Genomic DNA, 19856 nt, shown 5'->3' with positions numbered 1-19856 from the left:
GGGTGAAGGAGACCTGAGTACAGACATTTCTTTTATAATAAAAACCATAGAAGGAAAGAAACCAATTTGGGAGCATTTCTTCTTGTTCAAAATTTGTAAAAAATAGAGATAATGACTGGGGTAGATTCTGAAAAAGGTCAAGGAAAACAAACCCCAGCAGTCCAAATGCAAATGCTCCTTCACCATGAGATGGTAGAAAACAAGTTATTTCAATAAAGCAATTCCCTAGAACAAGTTCAAAACAGGTATACCATATGACTTATGTGGTTTTAAAAATTCTGAAATAATTCATGCATACATGAAATATACTAACAGTGAAATTACAGTATATTTATAATGGCCATGTATTTGGTCCCTCTTCGATTGATTTTTCTTTTGGATCGTTTTATGTTATTACCTGTCGGCTGAATGTATTCTGTACGTGCATCCAGTAATCTTCAACTGGATCATAACAGTATATTGCCTTGGTCAGCCCACCAGCAACATATATCAAGTTGTTTAAGGATACGGCTGTTATACACCTCTTGGCAATTGGGATAGCTGCACGAAGTAGCCAAGAATTGGTTTCTGGATCGTAAGATTGAACCTAGTAATATACAGAAATATTTAATTAAAATTTCTAAACAACACTGCAAATTTAGTTAATAAAAAAATCTACCAATACATAGAAACATGATTAAAACTTAAATCCCATTAATTACATTAATTCATTCACATTAATTCACAGAATTAAAGGAGGTTAACTTGATAGGGGAATGTGTGAATTATAAAAATTCTCAAAAGAAATGAAAATTTATTACTATTAAGCAGAAGAGAGTAACACACACAGATTGTTTCCAGGATGAATGACTATGCTACCATGATAAATTTTCATTTATTTCCGTTAAAATTGACAGTCTAGATTTTTCTAAAGATTTAATTAATTAATTTTAAAAAATTTATTTATTTATTCATAAGAGACAGAGAGAGGCAGAGACACAGGCAGAGGGAGAAGCAGGCTCCCCATGGACAGCCTGATGTGGGACTCAATCCTGGGACCCTGCGATCATGACCTGAGCCAAAGGCAGATGCTCAAGCACTGAGCCACCCAGGTGCCCCAGATTTATTTATTTTAGAGAGAGAGAGAAGGGAGTGCATGCAAGCAGGGGGAGAGAGGCAGAGGGAGAAGAGAAAATCTCAAGCAGATTCCCTGTTAAGTGTGGAGCCTAATGCAGGGCTGGATCCCACAACTCTGAGATCATGACAGACTTAGCCACTCAAGCACCCCAACAGTCCAGATTTTTAAAAAATTGTGTCATATAGGATAACTATGCCTCAGTCTGAATACAATTTCTTTTTTTTTTTTAATATTTTATTTATTTACTCATGAGGGAAACAGAGAGAGAGAGAGAGAGGCGAGACACAGGCAGAGGGAGAAGCAGGCTCCATGCAGGGAGCCCAATGCGGGACTCGATGCCGGATCTCCAAGATCATGCCCTGGACTGAAGGTGGCACCAAACCGCTGAGCCACCTGGGCTGCCCTGAATACAATTTCTTTATACTTTTAGGAAGTCCTTTCTTCATAAGAACACAAGTAAACCTCAATTCAGTATACCCTGAATTATCAAAATTCTGAATTAATGAATTCTAAAAATGTAACATTATATTAAAATTTAATTAAATAATAATTGACTGACAAAATTCAATTAACAATTGTGAAACAGATTAGGCATCAGAGAGTTGTTTCCAGAATAAACACAGTATTTTCTAAAGTGTCAGGATGGCAAATGTTCTTTTGTTCCAGGAATTCAGTGAACTGCAGCAACTTTGAGCTGTTTTCTCTTTACGTTACAGAAGTTTACTTTCCTTTTTTTTTGGTGTTCTAAAGCATACTTTTAAAGTATGCAGAACATGACCCAGTTGAAGGCAGTATAGTTACGGTATCGTATCCTCTGCTAATTTACTTCCCATCTGTGTTTTTGTGAATCATTTTCTGTTTCTATAGACTATAGCAGTAAAAGGTTTACAACAATTTATTTAGTACAAGATCCCAATGCTGAGATTAGTTTTATTTCAAAAAGACTAGATAATGCTTTATACAGAAAATTGTTAGATATATTAGGATTTCACTTCAGTAACTTGAAACTCAGTGTTTTCTCCTTAAAGTATAAAGTACTAGACAATTTTTAAAAGGTTTCTTACACTAAGGGTCCTAACTATTTGATAAGCCTTCTGTATTTTTCTTCTTGTGTACATCACTGGTAATTCCTGTAAGAGAACATGGCTTACCTTATCAGAACATGTATTATCATCAGGTCCTCCCCCAATCACAAACAATTTGCCTACACAGCTAGTCACGGCAGGAGAACTCACTGCTTCCTTAAGGGGAGCAACTTCAGTCCATCGATTTGAAAAGGAATCATAACATTCTACGCTGCTAAGTCTGTTTTGTCCATCATAGCCTCCAACAACATATACCTATATGTGGAATACATGGAAAAATTTTTAATTGTCAAAAGTCTGAATTTTTGACTAGTTGGCTAAGGAATTAGGGATTTGTCCCCTTTAAAAAGCCCTTTGGTAACTATAATTGCAATATATTTAGCTTGGTTTCTGAAACTTTTATTAGCACCCTATCATCACCACCAAGGAGACTTTTTAGTTTTTTTCATAATAACCCCCTCCAATCAAGTTTTAATACCACAGATACATTGTATATCTTTTTATGTACTGTATGTTTATCTGCTTTATCTATGAAAGAGTACAATTTTTTTTATCCCCAAGAATGAATCTTTACCCCCTGAAGGGTCATACTGCATGTTTTTGAAAACTACATGATTGCTCACACTCATGGATGATGAAAATACTTGATTATTATGAAATAATATAGCTATGAAACTAAAATATTAGGTAAGGAATACTAGACTCCAGGATCACTAAAGGCAGGACCTGTCTTTTCATTTATTTATTTTCTAAAGATTTCATTTATTTATTCATGAGAGAGACACACACAGAGAGAGAGAGAGGCATAGGCAGAGAGAGAGAAGCAGGCTCCATGCAAGGAGCCTGATGCAGGACTCGATCCCAGGTCTCCAGGATTATGCCCTGGGCTGAAGGCAGGTGCCAAACCGCTGAGCCGCCCAGGTGTGTCCCTGTTTTTCATTTTAGTATCTACTCTGCTTAACAAAGTACCTGACACACAATGAACTCTATATTTTGAAGGGCTTTCACAAATATGAGGAAGGCAGACAAATTAATACCTTCATGTGACAGGTGAACTAATCAACAAGTCATTTATTAAATGACCTATACGCAGAATAATCCATTAGGAATCATGAGATAGGGCAGCCCGGGTGGCTCAGTGGTTTAGTGCCGCCTTCAACCCAGGGCGTGATCCTGGAGACCTGGGATCGAGTCCCACATCGGGCTCCCTTCGTGGAGCCTGTTTCTCCGTCTGCCTATGTCTCTGCCTCTCTCTCTCTGTCTCTCATGAATAAATAAAATCTTAAAAAAAAAAGGAATCAAGAGATACACAAGAAACTCATAACTTACTATTTTTTAAAGACATTTATTTCTTTATTAATGAGAGAGAGAGAGAATACGAGAGCGGCAGAGACACAGGCAGAGGGAGAAGCAGGCTCCATGCAGGGAGCCTGATTTGGGACTGGATCCTGGGTCTCTAGGATCACGTCCTGGGCTGAAGGTGGCGCCAAACCGCTGAGCCATCCGGGCTGCCCCAAGAACCTCTTAACTTAAAAGAGATTTCTCCAGTTTAATATCCACAATTCCTTTAATCAACAGTCATTATCAATTCCTCCCTCCATATCTAAATAACTGTTAAGTCCCACTGAGTCTTCTTTCACAGCACAAATTAATTTTCTTAAAATATCTCATCAATTCCTTTTTTTTTCCTTTTTGATATTTTATTTATTTATTCATGAGAGATACAGAGAGAGGCAGTGACATAGGCAGGGGAAGAAGCAGACTCTCTGCGGGGAGCCCGATGACGGACTCCATCCCAGGACCCTGGGATCATGCCCTGAGCCGAAGGCAGATGCTCAACCACTGAGCCACCCAGGTGTCTGTCCCTCAGCTGGAAGACTGTATGAAACTTGTGGTACAATGTAGCAACTAAGGGCATGGTTTTGAAGTCAGGAGAGGCAGAGTTCAATATCTAGCATTGCCATGATATGTAAACCTTGGGTAGTTTATCTTCTGAGATTTAGTCTTTATTTACTCAATTCAAAAATGCAGACAGTAATAGTATCACATATCATAATTTTGAGGATTAAACTTTATTGCCATTCTCCTGCATGCATAAATTGAAAATATATGTTGTGAGCATCGAGATGAAAGGCCTCTAGATTAAGAAAATATGAATTTGGCTTTGTCCCTCCTTTATCCCTTTCTGTATAACCTTGGGCAAGTGATTTGATCTCTTTGAATTCGGTTTCCATATAAATTGAAAAAGTTACATGAAATTTTATCTAAGATTCCTTCCTATTCTTAGATTCAGTATTCCAAATTATCTTACCAAGGTTTTCTTAATAGAGGCCATTTATAAATTCAAATAATTTTATATGTTTGAATTCAGTTTATATTGTTAATTTCTTATGATAATAGTTTCCATGATGTGAGTACTTGATATGTAAGGTAGAAAGATTTCTTTCATGTCTTGATTTATTGCTTCTAAGTCTTATGTAACTTCAAGGCAAATATACCAACATTTGTCAAAAAAAATTGTGTTCACCAATCCACACGTGATATTTGAGACATCAATCATTTTCATTTGCCTTTGTACCTTCAGGCTAAATGAATTTTTTTTAGTCAGATCTCTTCTCTTTCCAACCCTTGAATATTTTTAGCTGCCCCCTTTCAGTAATATTTTATCATTCTTGAGATATGGCTACCAAAACTATATATAATATAGTAGGTACTGACAAACTAGTGACTTTGGAAAAATAACTAATAGAATTAGTATTTTATTTCTAATACATCTATCTCAAGGTCCTCATTATTTCATTGACCTTGTTGACAGCAGCAGCACAATAGATCAATATCTTTACGAATTAACAGTAGCTTTCAAACTGTGCTTTCAGAAACTCTAATATTCTATAGTACAGAAATTTCAAGAAGCCTCTATGGAGAAATAGGGGAAGAGGATGAGAGCTGATGAGAGGCTGAGAAAGGTTCTTGAACCATCTCTGTTTGCATTAGAGCAATTCTGTTTTCTCCACAGGAGGGTCTTAAGGGGCAGCAATCTTTTTAGAAAGTGGTATCAGGGAACCAGTCAAAAATACATGTGGCAAGTAAGTATGCTGCTTTTATTCAGATTGCTCATTAATTTAAGGTAGCTTTGGAGAGCTAATAGAGATGGAGGCAGAGAAAAGCTAAAGAGCCCTTGGTATACTGCTGTATTTTTTACCTTTTCTATATAATGGCTTTTTTGTTAGATTTAATTTTTTTAACTTTATAAAAGAGGGTGTAGCTGCTTTTTAAAAAGTTTGGAAACCACTAATCCGCAAGTGTTTCTCAGGTTCCTAAGGACAAAGAATGGTTCTGAACCAAAAAATATAAATGTAAATATATAAAGTAGATTCCATACTCAGTATGGAACCCAACATGGGGCTTGAACCCTGAGATCAAGACCTGAGCTGACATCAAGCATCAGACGTTTAACCAACTGAACCCCCCAGGAGCCCCCCAAATTATGTTTTTCTTTTTTTAAGATTTTATTTATTAATTAATGAGAGACACAGAGAGAGAGAGAGAGGCACAGAGACACAGGCAGAGGGAGAAGCAGGCTCCATGCAGGGAGCCCGACGTGGGACTCGATCCCGGGTCTTCAGGATCAGGTCCTGGGCTGAAAGCGGCATTAAACCACTGAGCCACCTGGGGCCGCCCCAAATTATGTATTTTAAAACATTTATTAGCTGCAAAATCAGTAATCAGTTTTCCTTAAAATACACTCGTGAATTTATCTTAGCACTTAAATTTGTTTTGTCCCTAAATTGTATAAAGAAAAAAGATAAAAAAACATCAGTCTAGGTAAATATATCTCCTGCCTGACTGCCAAAGTCAGTAAAGGGAAAAAGACTGCTTGGATTAGACATTGGCCTGTTTTTGTACTCGATGTAACTCCTTTATTTTCCAATGCTTCTTAGGCATTCAGACTCCAAGGGAGCATGAAAAGAGAAATGTGCTTCACTGCCACAAATTCCAAATTGGGAGAACAAAATATCCATTCAAAAGTACAGTGTCAAATTGTTTATATCTTCAGTTTATCTAATGAGGTTAGAAATGGAAGGAAATACAATTTGAATCCAAAATACCCAGAGAGTGAGTAAAAAGAAGGATTTAGTTGTAGTGTTTATTTTGGAAATGTGCCAGCAATAGTAATAAAAAGTGGTTTCTCTTACTTTACCAAGGAGGACAGCCATTTTGTGACGCCATCTGCCTTTATTTAGAGAAGCAACTCTGATCCAAATATTTAACTGTGAGTTATAAATCCATACATCACGCCCATTGATTCTTCCACCTTTAAATGAAAAACAATGTATACAATAACAAAAATATCCCCAAGGGGCTTATCCCCATGGCAAAGATAATTAAAACATAGGATTTATTCACCCAGTCTAAGAATTTTGAATTCAGTTCAATAAATGACACAAAGATCCTCTTAAAGGTTAATGGAAACAATTCCACAGAGCAGATATAAACTTTGCTGATTGTTATCTTGAAAAATATAGGCCCCAAATAATAAAATGCAGAGTATGATTTTTACAAACGTGTAAGCTTATTAACCTGAATCAGACATCAGAAGCACCAAAATAGAATTATTTTTAAAAGATTTTTAAAAATCACCCATCTTTTCAAAAGTATTTTATTACACAAAATAAAGTATGTGTTATTATATTGTTCAACGTATAATACAGTAATTTGCGAAGCTGGTAAAATTGTTAACCAAATAATAGTCTTAGGATCATTGATAATGTAGTTATACTTTGTGTAAGTCTATCATTTTATTGTCTTAGATTTTAGATGTAACATCACATAAAAGAAGTTAAGAATTTTAAGGAAAATCCTATTTCATAAACTTTGGGTAGAATTTCAGAAAACCTGGGTAGATCAGAGATGCTTAATTAATTCTTTAAGTAATTTTCACTTTGCATACTTTACTGTGTTCCTTTAAACAAAATTAACAAGTAAAAGTTTTAAAAATTATATTCTATATTCATTTGAGAGCATCTGAAATATGATTAAAGGTACTTTTCTGACAGATATTTTATAAATTACTCTGGATCATCTTGAGCCTGTTTTTAAGAGAAAAAAGTCATTCTTGGTTTTATTTGTTGTATAAACTCTTCTGCTGAAAGTGGGCATATTCACTTTCACGGTTTTCTTCTGAGACACTACTACTTAAACAGCCAAGCTGTGTTCATATTAAAAGTAGCTACTGTAATTATTCTCCATTTACCTGAAACAAGAATGTCATTCCTTAGAGCACAGACTGCATACTCTGATTTGGTAAATTCTGGAAGCTTAGCCAAAGATTTCCACTCTCCTGTCACAGGATCATAGCACTCAGTGTATGGAAGATTAAATCCTCCAACACGTTCACAGCCTCCAACGACAACTATCACCTCAGAATAGCCAGTTGACCTAAAATAATTATTATAAGAATATATAAATAATAAAATACACTCAAGATTGTTGAAAACTCTAAAAACATATCATTATCATAAAGAAAGTAAAACACTATTATAAACAGTTTATTCTCTGAACATGTGCCAAATAATACAGGCTGCCAATGACTTTGAAAACAAACATTTGCAAGGGACTTAGTGACATCATTTTCCACAGAAATTCCTATGGATGGATCTTTTCTTTTCTATGGCGTTCTGCCTTAAAAATTGTAAAGCAGTCCAAAGACCCTACCTAACTAAACTGGAATCCTAGTATTAATAACTTTCAAATGCAGTCTTGTAGTAATTCAGATATGCATAGCCACAGATAATGTAGGAAAATGGTGCTTTTTCATCAGATCGCTAGTTCTTTTTTTTTAAAATATATTATTTATTTATTTGAGAGAGCAAGAGCAGGAGGAGGGGCAGAGAGAGAGGGGCCCAATGCTGGGGGCTCAATCCCAAGACCTGGAGTTCATACTGAACCACCCAGGTGCCCTGGATTGCTAGTTCTAAAAAAATTAATTCATAGTATAATCCAAGTACCCTTTAAAGAAGTATATTTATTTGTTCAGAAACTATTTTTAAAATTAATTAATTAATTAATTAATTAATTAATTAATTAATTTATAGTCACACACACAGAGAGAGAGAGAGGCAGAGACACAGGCAGAGGGAGAAGCAGGCTCCATGCACCGGGAACCCGACGTGGAATTCGATCCCGGGTCTCCAGGATCGCGCCCTGGGCCAAAGGCAGGCGCTAAACCACTGCGCAACCCAGGGATCCCTAAAATAATTTTTAAAGTAAATTAAACTAATCTGAATTAAAACACTGAGCAGTCACTTAAAAGTGTTAACGGAGTTTATAACAAAGAATGTGAAAGGAAAAAGCAACACAAACAATTGTACAGAAGGTCTGATCAATACTATGTAAAAATTGTGTCTGGAAAGAATATACCAAGGTGCTAATGATATCTCTAGATAGTATGGCTTCCTTTTTTTCTATCAACACGAATTTTCAAAATGATAATGAGCATGGACTATTTTTTTTGAGTGGAAAAAACATTTAGAGCACTAAGAGAATCCTAAGGTTTATATTAATAGACTTTTTATTTTGTAGTTTAAATTTAAGATAGATAAGGAAAAACTAAAAGTTTATCCAGGTTCTTTGTTACTCATAAGGCTCAATATAAAATCTGGAATTTTAAAATTTTTGGATTTTGTAATTTGTCACAAATATAATTGAAGTGGAAAAGTTCCTGTAACTACATTTTATGGTTGTTACAATTTTAATTTCATGAAGCAAAATGCTAACAATCCCTCTTCTCTTAACTTAAATGTGGAAGGAAAAAATACCACATCAGAATACTGATTTGTAGTTTTAGTCACTATGATGTTTCACAATTACAGTAGGAAAAAAAATCAAAATTAAGCAATACTGGTATGCCACTTTAACAGAGACACTATATTTTAGCTATGTTTACTCACAGCTTTTTCAGCTAATAATCATTCATCTGTCCCATGCCAGGCACACTTTTCCATTATAAAATCAGAAAAATATATTGTAGTACAGATTCTTGTTCATAGATGCAATAAAAACTACTTTTTTGTAGTAAACCCAGTAAATCATATAACCCTAATCTAGTATACAGTAAAACTTTATTAGAAGGACTGAAATATTATCAATGCTATTTTCCAAATAATTGCAAAATGAAACTATTAAAGTAAATAAGGAATAACACCAGATACTTGATATGATTAACTTTTCCTTCTTTCCATAAAAGTTATCATTTCCTAAAATTATACTTAAAATACTTCTTGAACAAATTCATGTTATTTTCCTCAAAGCCTTATTTATCAATTGCTCAAAACAAAAGTTGCTAAACACTGTTATTGGGGTTCAACCACTGTTTTACACTTTCTTTATAACATTTTATTTTTAAATTCTTGTTTTCTTATAGACAGAGGGCAGAGCAGTGTGTGGGGGACAGAGGGAGAAAAGGAGAGAGAATATTAAGCAGGTTCCACTCCCTAGCATGGGGTTCCACACTGGGCTCAATCTCAAAAGCCTGAGATCACGATGTGAGCCAAAGTCAAGAGTGGGACATTTAACCAACTGAGCCACTCAGGCGTCCCATATTTGATTTATTTTATGGTTTCTTTTTGCTTAAACTTGCTTGCCTTTTTCAAGACTTCTTAGCTTAATAAGCATATATTGTCTGTTTTTGTACCTTGGAACAAAAAGAGAAAATAGCACAAAAAGCTAATGACTAAAAACAAAACAAAACACCTAATGACTAAAACAATTGGTCCCACTAAATAAAGGATTACTTCAGTGTCTACCAGGAATGTGTTTTTATCTGAAAGGATCAACAAACTGTAGTTTTGCCTGTACTGAAGGTCTTATTTGCAACCAAATCAGAGACAAGTCTAGTATTCTCATTAGAGACTGTTAACCCAATAAAAGTTATTTTTAGAGGTGCCTGGATGGCTCAGTTGGCTAAGTGTCCAACTCTTGGTCTTAGCTCAGGTCATGATCTCGGGTTGTGGAATTGAGCCTGAGTCATGCTGCCAGCTCAGTGTGGAGTCTGCTTGAGTTTTTCTCCCTCTGCCCCTCTCTCTGCTTGCATGCATATGCTGTCTCTCTCCAAAAAAATTATTTCTTGAGCTTGGAAAAATTTTTATCTAAAGCAGGGAAAAGATTGCCTTAAAAGAAACAGGTCACTCCAGCTGATAATAGCACCTGGAAAAAAAGGCAGTCAAGATGATAGCGTAAGATGAATAAAAGTCTGGATAGCCCATTCAATCTGTTTTTTAAAATGAATGTTACTTTATTTTATTAATGCTTTAAAGTGAAAATTCTGATTTTGATGTGATAAAATATTTGCTGTGTTAGAATGGTTACATTATATGAAAGATAAAATAATTATAAATCCATAGGACATTCTAAACTGTATGAACAAAACATATAATTATGAGATTCAGTTAAGAATCTCAAAAGGCAAAATACAGGACTTGTTGGCTGACATAACAGACCTACTTATTATTAATGCAATATATGCCAGAGACAGGTGAACTGCTAAACTAACTCTCATTAATAAAAGGAGTCAGTGCAATGGTTAATGGTTAATGAGAAGAATAACTGAACATACTTAAAAAGCACAATAGGAAAGGCAATGTTTCAATATAGCAGGATATTGGAAGAAAGAAGGGAAAGATATTAGTAATATGATCTACTCACCACTCCAAGACTCAAAATATCTGAAAACTGACCCATCAAACAAAATAAAATAGAAATATGAGACTTGAAGCCCTAAAGAGACTACATGGCTCTCTAGTCTGTAAGGTATGACAGTTACTAAACTGTATGAATAGATCTAAAGAACTATGTATCAAAAAGAGGGATTGGTTAATCATAGATGCAATAAGTAAATGAATGAAAAAGTAAATAATCACAGAGGCAAACATCTCTTGTGCCTATTCAAGTTCTTGTCTAAGGGAAAGAGAATCTTAGTTAACTTGAACATTACTGGTTCTTTGGTAAGAAGATTTTTATGGTGGATGAGATGAGACTTCCTCAAGTTTTACTAGCTGAGAGGACTCCAGTTCTAAAGATCTATTAACTCCCTTTGTTTGGATTCCATGCTTGCCAACAACCTTTGAAAACTTGGCTTCCCACTTAGTGATTTGTCCATAGTAAGAGAATATGCTGAGTAGACTAACTTAAATATCTGTATGCTTTGATGTGGAATAATCTCCAAGACACTTAAAAATCATGAAAACAAGGTGGAAAACTGAATGCATACAAAAAAGTAGGGAAGTAAAAAAGTAGGGAAGTATTTGTGTGTGTATATATACACATCTACTTCCATATGCAAAGAATATTTTTAAAGAGTTCAGAAAACTCCTAATGCTGGTATCCTTTGGGGAGAACTGATATATCAAGGGTCGGATGAGGGAGACTTAATGTATACTTCTATGAAAAATGTTTAAGTTAAAAATGAACATGTAGAAAAATGGTAAAACTATGCATCCTATAATACAGTAGATTATCATTCTTAAGAGGGATTAGAACAGGGGCACCTGGGTGGCTCAACAGTTGAGCTTCTACCTTTGGCTCTTAAAAATAATATTAATTATAATATGGTTTGGCTTCCAATAGGAACTTGAACCTCATCTTCATTATGGACATAATTTTCATTATATATTAACTGACTGTTAGATAAGAGATAGTAGAAGGTATTAAAAAAGTACTTAATTGACTCCAATCTCAAAATGACAAGCTTACTAAATCTTAGCTATCTCTATTGCTCAATGGAATGTGGCAAAGAGTGTCAATTTTTTTCCACAGGGATGAACAAATTATTCTTAAACCATTTGATATCAAGTATTTCTTGTCTTTCAAACTACATTTCCTATTCTGTAAAAATTTTGATTATTTTCCTTATGAAACAAGCAAAAATTTTTATGTGCATTTTTGTGTGAAATACCAGCTTATGTTCTTTTCATACTGTATTTCCAATCCTCACAATTTTATGAGGTGGTATTATGCTTATTTTACAGATGAGAAAATGGATAAAGAAGTTGCAATGTTTTGCCTAAGGTCATGGAATAACTATTTGCAGAGCCAGATCCTAGACCACACCTGATTCTGAAGCCATTACTCTGAACACATCATGATACTTGTACTTGTTTATTAAAAAATAGCATTATGTATTAGTAGAGATTTAAAGTTGCATAATAGTATTAATAGGAAGACAACTATTCCTAAGCTTTACTATTTTTTTTAAGATTTTATTTATTCATGACACACACACACACACACACACACACACACACACACACAGGCAGAGACACAGGCAGAGGGAGCAGGCTCCATGCAGGGAGCCCAATGTGGGACTCGATCCTGGAACTCCCAGATTACGCCCTGGGCTGAAGGCAGGCGCTAAACCGCTGAGTCACCCAGGGATCCCCAGCTTTACTATTCTTAAAGTTGCATAATAGATATCAATAAAAGACAACTATTCCTAGCATTCCTATGATTGGTCTCTATTGTTTTTTCTCCCAAGGGTTTACAACTGGTAGTGCAGATTATCAAAGCTTTTGTGCTCTTCAATTGGCTCATATCCTCTTTCTAGGTAACTGCAATCATACTCTGTTTTTAATATAATGTATGTTGGTGTTTCTCTCTTATTTAAGAGACATTTGGGTACATATAGGTAGAATATTCAGTATGGGTTGAACTCTGGACAACACTTGGCACAGGGTAAACACTGAAGAAATACTGGCTGATGTGAGGACTATGACCTAACTATACAGTGATGGGAACAGACTGTTATCATCCCAATCTAGAGTTAATCTTTGCATCAGCAATCGTGGGACAACCAGATAGGCTGTGCCTCCTAATGCAATGCAATGCAATATACACATTACCTAGGATGAACTCTAGTCAAAAATATTTAACTTGTCTCCATCAAGCTGAAGTTTGTAGAGCTAACTTCTAGTTTCCAGGAAACACAGCTAAATTCAGCTAAGTGGCAGCATAAGGAAGCAACCTAATATAGAAGGTGAAATATTTTTCTGGGTAACTTGCCCTTCAGCAAGTTAAAATCATGAAAAACAAACTGTTCTGGAATAAAAGAGACTTCATGGGAATAATCAGATGCAATGAGTAGTCCTGGATTGGATCAAGGTTCATTAAAGAACAGTTTGCAAAAGATTGGAGAAATATGACTATGGACTGGGTATTAGTTAATATGAAAGAAATATTAACTTTAAGTGGGATGCTATTTTGACTATGTTACTGTTTTAAAGACACATCCTAAACTAAAAATAAACAGACAAATAAAATTTTTAAAAAATTGGTTGAATGAGTAGATGAATAAATGAAAAAAAATCTGGACTGGAGTTATAGGTTTGATAGTCAATAGCATGCATGGTAATTAAAACCAAGAAAGTAGATGAGAACACCTAGGAAGATGTGATATAAGGCATGACAGAGAGATGTGAACCAAGGGGATCATCAACATTTCGAAGGCTAGATATAGAACCATCAAATGGAAAAAGAGCAGCTGGAAAAGAGGATCATGAGGAAAATGATGTTCTGGAAGCTAATAGAGGAGTTCCAAGAAAAAGTAAAGTGATTGATAAAGTCAATTCCTAAAGAGAGATCAAGGTGAATAAAGACTGAAAAGAGGCTAACAACAAATAGAAGGTGAATGATGGCCTGATTGAGAGGAGTTTCAGTAGAGTGACTGCAGAGAAAGTCAAAAGAGTGAACTGTAGTTGAAGTAGAGACATGACTACTCTTTCAAAGAAGTTTGGAGTTTCTCAGAAAGAGGGAAACCTGACAAACAATACACATTGTTCAGATAATCAAATTCCTAGTGATTGGTACTAATATGCAGTAACAGGTAAGTGAAGGAATATAAGGAATAGGAGGTGATGGTAGAGTTGTAAAATAAAGGATTTCTCTTTACATTCCTCATGCAATATCTACATAAAAGAGATATCTTCTATTATACTTATTACAATAGTCTGCAAATTCCATGTAACTATAGTTTGGTTTTTTCCTACTTGCCCCCTAAAGAAAGATGACATCGCAATCATATATATAGATGTGTTTCATTGTATGAAATGGATTGATTTCCTTAGAAATTGGATGAAAAATACATTTTTACAAATCAAATAAAATTAGGGGTGCCTAGGCAGCCCCAGTGGCACAGGGGTTTAGCGCCGCCTGCAGCCCAGGGCGTGATCCTGGAGACCCTGGATCGAGTCCCACGGCGGACTCTCTGTATGATGCCTGCTTCTCCTCCCTCTGCCTGTGTCTCTGCCTCTCTCTCTTTCTCTCTGTCTCTATGAATAAATAGAATCTTAAAAAAAAAATTAGAGGTGCCTGGGTGGCTCAGTTAAGCGTCTACCTTGGGATAAGGTTACGATCCCAGTGTCCTGGGATGGAGCCCCACATTGGCTTCCTGCTCAGCAAGGAGTTTGCTTCTCCTTCCTCCTGCTCTTATGTGCATGTATGCTTGCGCATACTCTCTCTCTCTCTCTCCCCCCCCCCTGAAATAAATCAATAAAATCTTTAAAAATATATATATAAGTGAATTGAAAAATTATCTATTTATTATGTAGGCCTAATTAACTTTTTATTTTTTAAAGATTTATTTGAGAGAGAGAGAGAGATAGAGCCAGAGCTTACAAGCAGGGGGAAGGGCAGAGGGAGAGGGAGAAGCAGGCTCCCTGCTTGGGGAGGGAGCATGATGCGGGGCTCAATCCCAGGACTTTTGGGCCATGATAGGAGCCAAAGGCAGATGCCTAAACGACTGAGCTATCCAGGTGCCCCAGCCTAAAGACCTTTAGGCTGCAATCTTATTTCATTTAGGTCATATTTTTATAAATAATGTTAATAATAAATAACTTCATTTGATTTTATAACATATATTCCTTGGTCTCTAATTCTAATCCTATGTATATATAGGAGATATACACAGGAAAGTTATTATCAGTCCTGTTTGACCCAAAACCATTCTGTCTGCTGTAAGGGGATTTTGTTTGGAAAAAAAATACTCAATTTTCTTAATAGTCCTTAAAAAAGTAACAACTTAAAAAATTAATATATTTATATAAGAAAATTAAATGTTTTCTGTCCTTTGTTAAAAAACTGAAAGTATATTTTTCTTATAAAGCAATTATTTTCACTAAATTCAGTTGACTTTGAAGAAAAACATGCACTGTAACCCAAATACAAAGAAATATTACATTAGTTTTTGTAATAATCACCCAATATCGTATCCAATTTATAAACAGATCAGCCTGTTAAGTACTGGGAGTTTTTAAAATTTATTTTAGGGAGACCATGTGCATGAATGTTCACGTAGGGGAGGGAGGGGCAGAGGAAGAGGGAAAGAGAGTCTTAAGAAGACTGTGAGCTGAGAGAGGAGCCCCACGCCAGGCTTGATCTCAAGATCCTGATAGGACCTGAGCAGAAACCAAAAGTCAGACACTTAACTAGCAGTGTCAACCAGGTGCTCTTGGAGTTTTCTTAAAGTCAGTCAGACTTATGTTACACTACATAAATAATAATTTTTAAGTACTTCTATGCACCACTTTCTATGACAAGTACCTTAAGGATGATTGCATTTAATAGTTTCAGTGGCAGAGCCTGTGAGATAAATACTATTTATCATCATTCTCATTTTAGATATGAGGAAACAGACTAAATCTTGCTATATTCAAACTAGTGTAGATTTTAAAGAGGTGCTATCTTCATAATATGCTGAATTTTAATCACATTCCAAAACAATAATAATCAATATCAAAGCTAAAATTTTGGTTTGAGAGCTATGTTCTAGTAAATTTATAGGAAAAGTGGAGATAATATGAGAAAATAAAAATCACCAGTTTCACAACAACGTGAATATATTTAACACTACTGAGTGGTACACTTATTAAAATTGGTTAAGATGGACTCCTAACTCTGGGAAATGAACTAGGGGTGGTGGAAGGGGAGGAGGGCGGGGGGTGGGGGTGAATGGGTGACGGGCACTGAGGGGGACACTTGACGGGATGAGCACTGGGTGTTATTCTGTATGTTGGTAAATTGAACACCAATAAAAAATTAATTTATTAAAAAAATTGGTTAAGATGATACATTTATGCTGTATGTTTTTACCACAATTTATTTCTCACAATAGCCATTTCTTGCTTATTCATAGTATAGTACATTTAATATTACTCCTTCAAATATTAAGACATGGATATTATTTTTCTATAGCTTATGAATTAAAATCTGTATGTTTTACTGAAATAATGTACCATAATACAAGTATAATACTGAACTAAATTCCTACTTCTAAACATAAATTTTCCAAATTCTCTTTAATAATATAATTTATATAATCAGAAAAAAATTGGGATGCCTGGGTGGCTCAGCAGTTGGGCACCTGCCTTTGGCTCAGGGCGTGATCCTGGAGTCCCGGGATCGAGTCCCACATCAGGCTCCCTGAATGGAGCCTGCTTCTCCCTCTGCCTATGTCTCTGCCTCTCTCTCTCATGAATAAATGAATAAAATCTTAAAAAAAAAAAATCAGAAAAAAATTTAAAAATTGACATTGACATTAAATAACTGTGGCAATAAGAAGAGATCTGAAACCTGGGTTTTACATCCAAAATCCACCCAATATATACCAGCTTACTTACTTCACCTTTATACTTCAAGTCATCTGTTAGGATAGAAGGAAGTCTGTGAATTTGCCTATTCATCTACTTATTTATTTAATTTAATTTTATTTTAGAGAGACAGAAAATCTCAGACCTCAGAATGCAGAGTCCAATGTGGGGCTTGATCTCAGGACCCTGAGGTCATGACCTGAGGCCAAAATCAAGAGTCAGATACTTAACCAACTTAGCCTCGAGGGCAACCCAGCCAATTGTTTTTTATATGTAGAGGCAGTACAAGAGAGTCTACTAAAGTCTTTAGTCTACTTTATCTCCAAAGACTCTTTGGAAAGAAAAGTGGAGTGATTTGAGATCCTACAAAGATTAAGAGAAATAAGCAGAAATACGTTGAGGCATTCATAGTTGTAAAGACACTTTGGAATACCCCTTCATAGCTCAGAATAACAAAGAATGCTACTGTTGAATCTAGTCTTCATTGGGAGAGACTTTTTAAAAAAAACTTTTAGGGGGGGAGGGAGAGACATTTTAATCATTTACATAACCCAAAAACAGTATTATAGATTATATAAAGCCACACATAGACAATACATATGACTACTCTGAGATTTCACTCAGGAGGCTAAAAAATATTTTAAAAATAAAAACTTTTGATAATTATGTTGTAGTTCATTTATAAATCATTTTCTCACCTGCGTGGCCTAGTCCTTGGGGACATCATTTCATTCCCAAGTATGTGGTACCGTCTTGCTTCATGCAACAGCTGATAACACTCAGGAGAATTCTGGATCAATTGGTCCACCTCAACTGTTTGCACAAAGTAGTTAGGATGCAAAAGAGGGAGTCTCACATGTGTCAGGAGCTCATGTAACAGTGGTCTTCTCAGATCAACAGCACGATAGACCCAACGCATGACGGCTTCAAAAACCATCTCCTCTTTACCAATAACAAGTTCATCACTACAAATATAATCAATAAGCTCATCTTTGTCAAGCTCAAGAAATTCTTCATGCTGGGACACATCTTCAAACGTCTGTAATGCAAAATTCTTGCATTTTGTGAAGAGTGTTTTGAGAGAATGGGTATCAGCAAAGCGCTGGATTCCTAAGCAGTTACAAGGATCAAGTTGCTCCTCTAAGAACTTGGCACAAGCATCACGAAGAACGCTAATCTGAAAGAGACTTGATGTTTCAAAAAGATACTGTACATTCTCTGTAGTGATCTTTACCTTTCCAGTATAAACATACTGCAAAAAACATTCCATAGCTTCAGCTAAAATACCATTGATCTCAACCAACATTTCTCGGCTTTCTCTGTGGTCATTACAAAACATAGCTCTGAAGTAGCTACTACAGGCTGAGAGAACAGCTCTATGGCAAGGAAATTCTTTGCCTTCCACACAAATGATGACGTCTGTGAATAAGCGGCTGTCTCGGAATTCATTGAATATCTGGAGTATATTTTCAGCATGGGATGATCCTGAAGAGAAGTCAAAAAACTCATGGCCTGTCAGAGATTTAGGGTCCATTTCAAAAACTTTACGCTTAGTTGCTGGGGAATCACGCACCCCGAGATCCTCTCTGTTTAGTCTTCGTCCCAATATTAGTACCATTGTTACATCAGTTGACTATATAATTGTTGAGAAATGACTGTTAAGGATCCTTTTTATGTGGCTAAAAGTAAAAAACAAAACAAAACAAAAACACATTTCAACATATAAAAAAATGCAGCATTCAAACTACATAGTCTCATTTTGGTGTAAACACTACAACAAAATCACATAATTAATATATCTTACTTAGAATACTCTCATTTTAATAAAAATTGATAAATAAAAACTTGTCTCCTTTTACACAATTGGGTTTTATCTATTGACCATAGAGTTAAGTTGGAATGCTATAAGACAAAGAATTTGACTACATTCAGAACCCTAATGTAAATGTTTATTATCTTAATATGGTATTATAAAAGAAGAATTCAGTTATATCTATCAATAGCCTTGAAAGAAACGTACATTGGGGCACCTAGCTGGCTCAGTCAGTAGAGCATGTTAACTCTTGATCTTGTAGTTGTAAATTCGAGCTCTATGTTGGGTATAGAGATTACTTAAAAAGTATATTGTTTGACCAGCAAGCCCCTTTCTAACAATCTATTCTCAGGAAATAATCAGGAATATGTGGAAAGATTTATCTACAGAAACGTTCAATGCTGTATTAACAGAAAATACTTATAAAAATCTAAATGCCCTGGAATAGATTACTTAAACCCTACTGCATCTTGAGGTTTGAAGATAGTCTATGTGGTCATTTAAAATTATATAGACTATTTAATGACACAAGGAAGTATTAATCAGAAAGTATAAAACAGATCATAAAACATATAAAAATAGAAAATGTATCAGCATATATTAGGGAAAGAAAAAGGGAGGCACATATGCCAAAATATTAAGTGATCTATATTTTTTTCTCTATTTCACTATTTCCTTTCCACTAGAAAAATGTAGTGTTTTGTTTTCAGATCTTTAAAATACACATATCTATATCCTTCTTTCCCTTTAGCTAATAAGAAACATCTCCGAACTGTCAGAAATGAATATGAATAGATAAACTAATGGACTGAGGCCCTGGGTTATAGCTACAATTCTCTTAAGTTTTGATTCTTTTTTTTTTTTTTTAAAGATTCATTTATTTATTCATGGGAGACAGAGAGGCAGAGACACAGGCAGAGGGAGAGGCAGGCTCCTCACAGAGAGCCTGATGTGGGACTCATCCCAGATCCTAGGATCACACCCTGAGTGAAAGAGAGATGCTCAACCGCTGAGCCACCCAGTTGTCCCTTAAATTTTGATTCTTAAGGTGGTTCTCCTACTGTTACTTTCTTTTCACATCACCATAAGTTTGTTTTTTTTTTTAAAGATTTCACTTCATCCATTCATGACAGACACAGAGAGAGAGAGAGGCAGGGACATAGGCAGAGGGAGAAACAGGCTCCATGCAGGGAGCCTGATATGGG

The 19856-nt window shown here is 35.5% G+C and overlaps 1 protein-coding gene across 6 annotated transcripts in view; it reads right to left on the bottom strand.

Moving 5' to 3' along the window:
- Nucleotides 1–19856, bottom strand: part of KLHL24 (kelch like family member 24) — a 39913-nt gene that overhangs the window by 7085 nt on the left and 12972 nt on the right. For all 6 annotated transcript variants that reach the window (XM_055308111.1, XM_055308115.1, XM_055308112.1 and 3 more), the window contains 5 exons: nt 17537–18517; nt 7457–7641; nt 6399–6517; nt 2269–2457; nt 398–586 (listed from right to left, as the gene is read on the bottom strand). In XM_055308111.1, the coding sequence (XP_055164086.1) occupies nt 398–586; nt 2269–2457; nt 6399–6517; nt 7457–7641; nt 17537–18456 (1602 nt within the window). In that variant the 5' untranslated portion in view covers nt 18457–18517. The remainder of the gene's footprint in view (nt 1–397; nt 587–2268; nt 2458–6398; nt 6518–7456; nt 7642–17536; nt 18518–19856) is intronic.

This window comes from Nyctereutes procyonoides, unplaced genomic scaffold, assembly GCF_905146905.1.
Source record: "Nyctereutes procyonoides isolate TBG_1078 unplaced genomic scaffold, NYPRO_anot_genome, whole genome shotgun sequence".
Lineage (NCBI taxonomy): Eukaryota > Metazoa > Chordata > Mammalia > Carnivora > Canidae > Nyctereutes > Nyctereutes procyonoides.
This window is presented reverse-complemented; position numbering and strand designations above follow the sequence as displayed.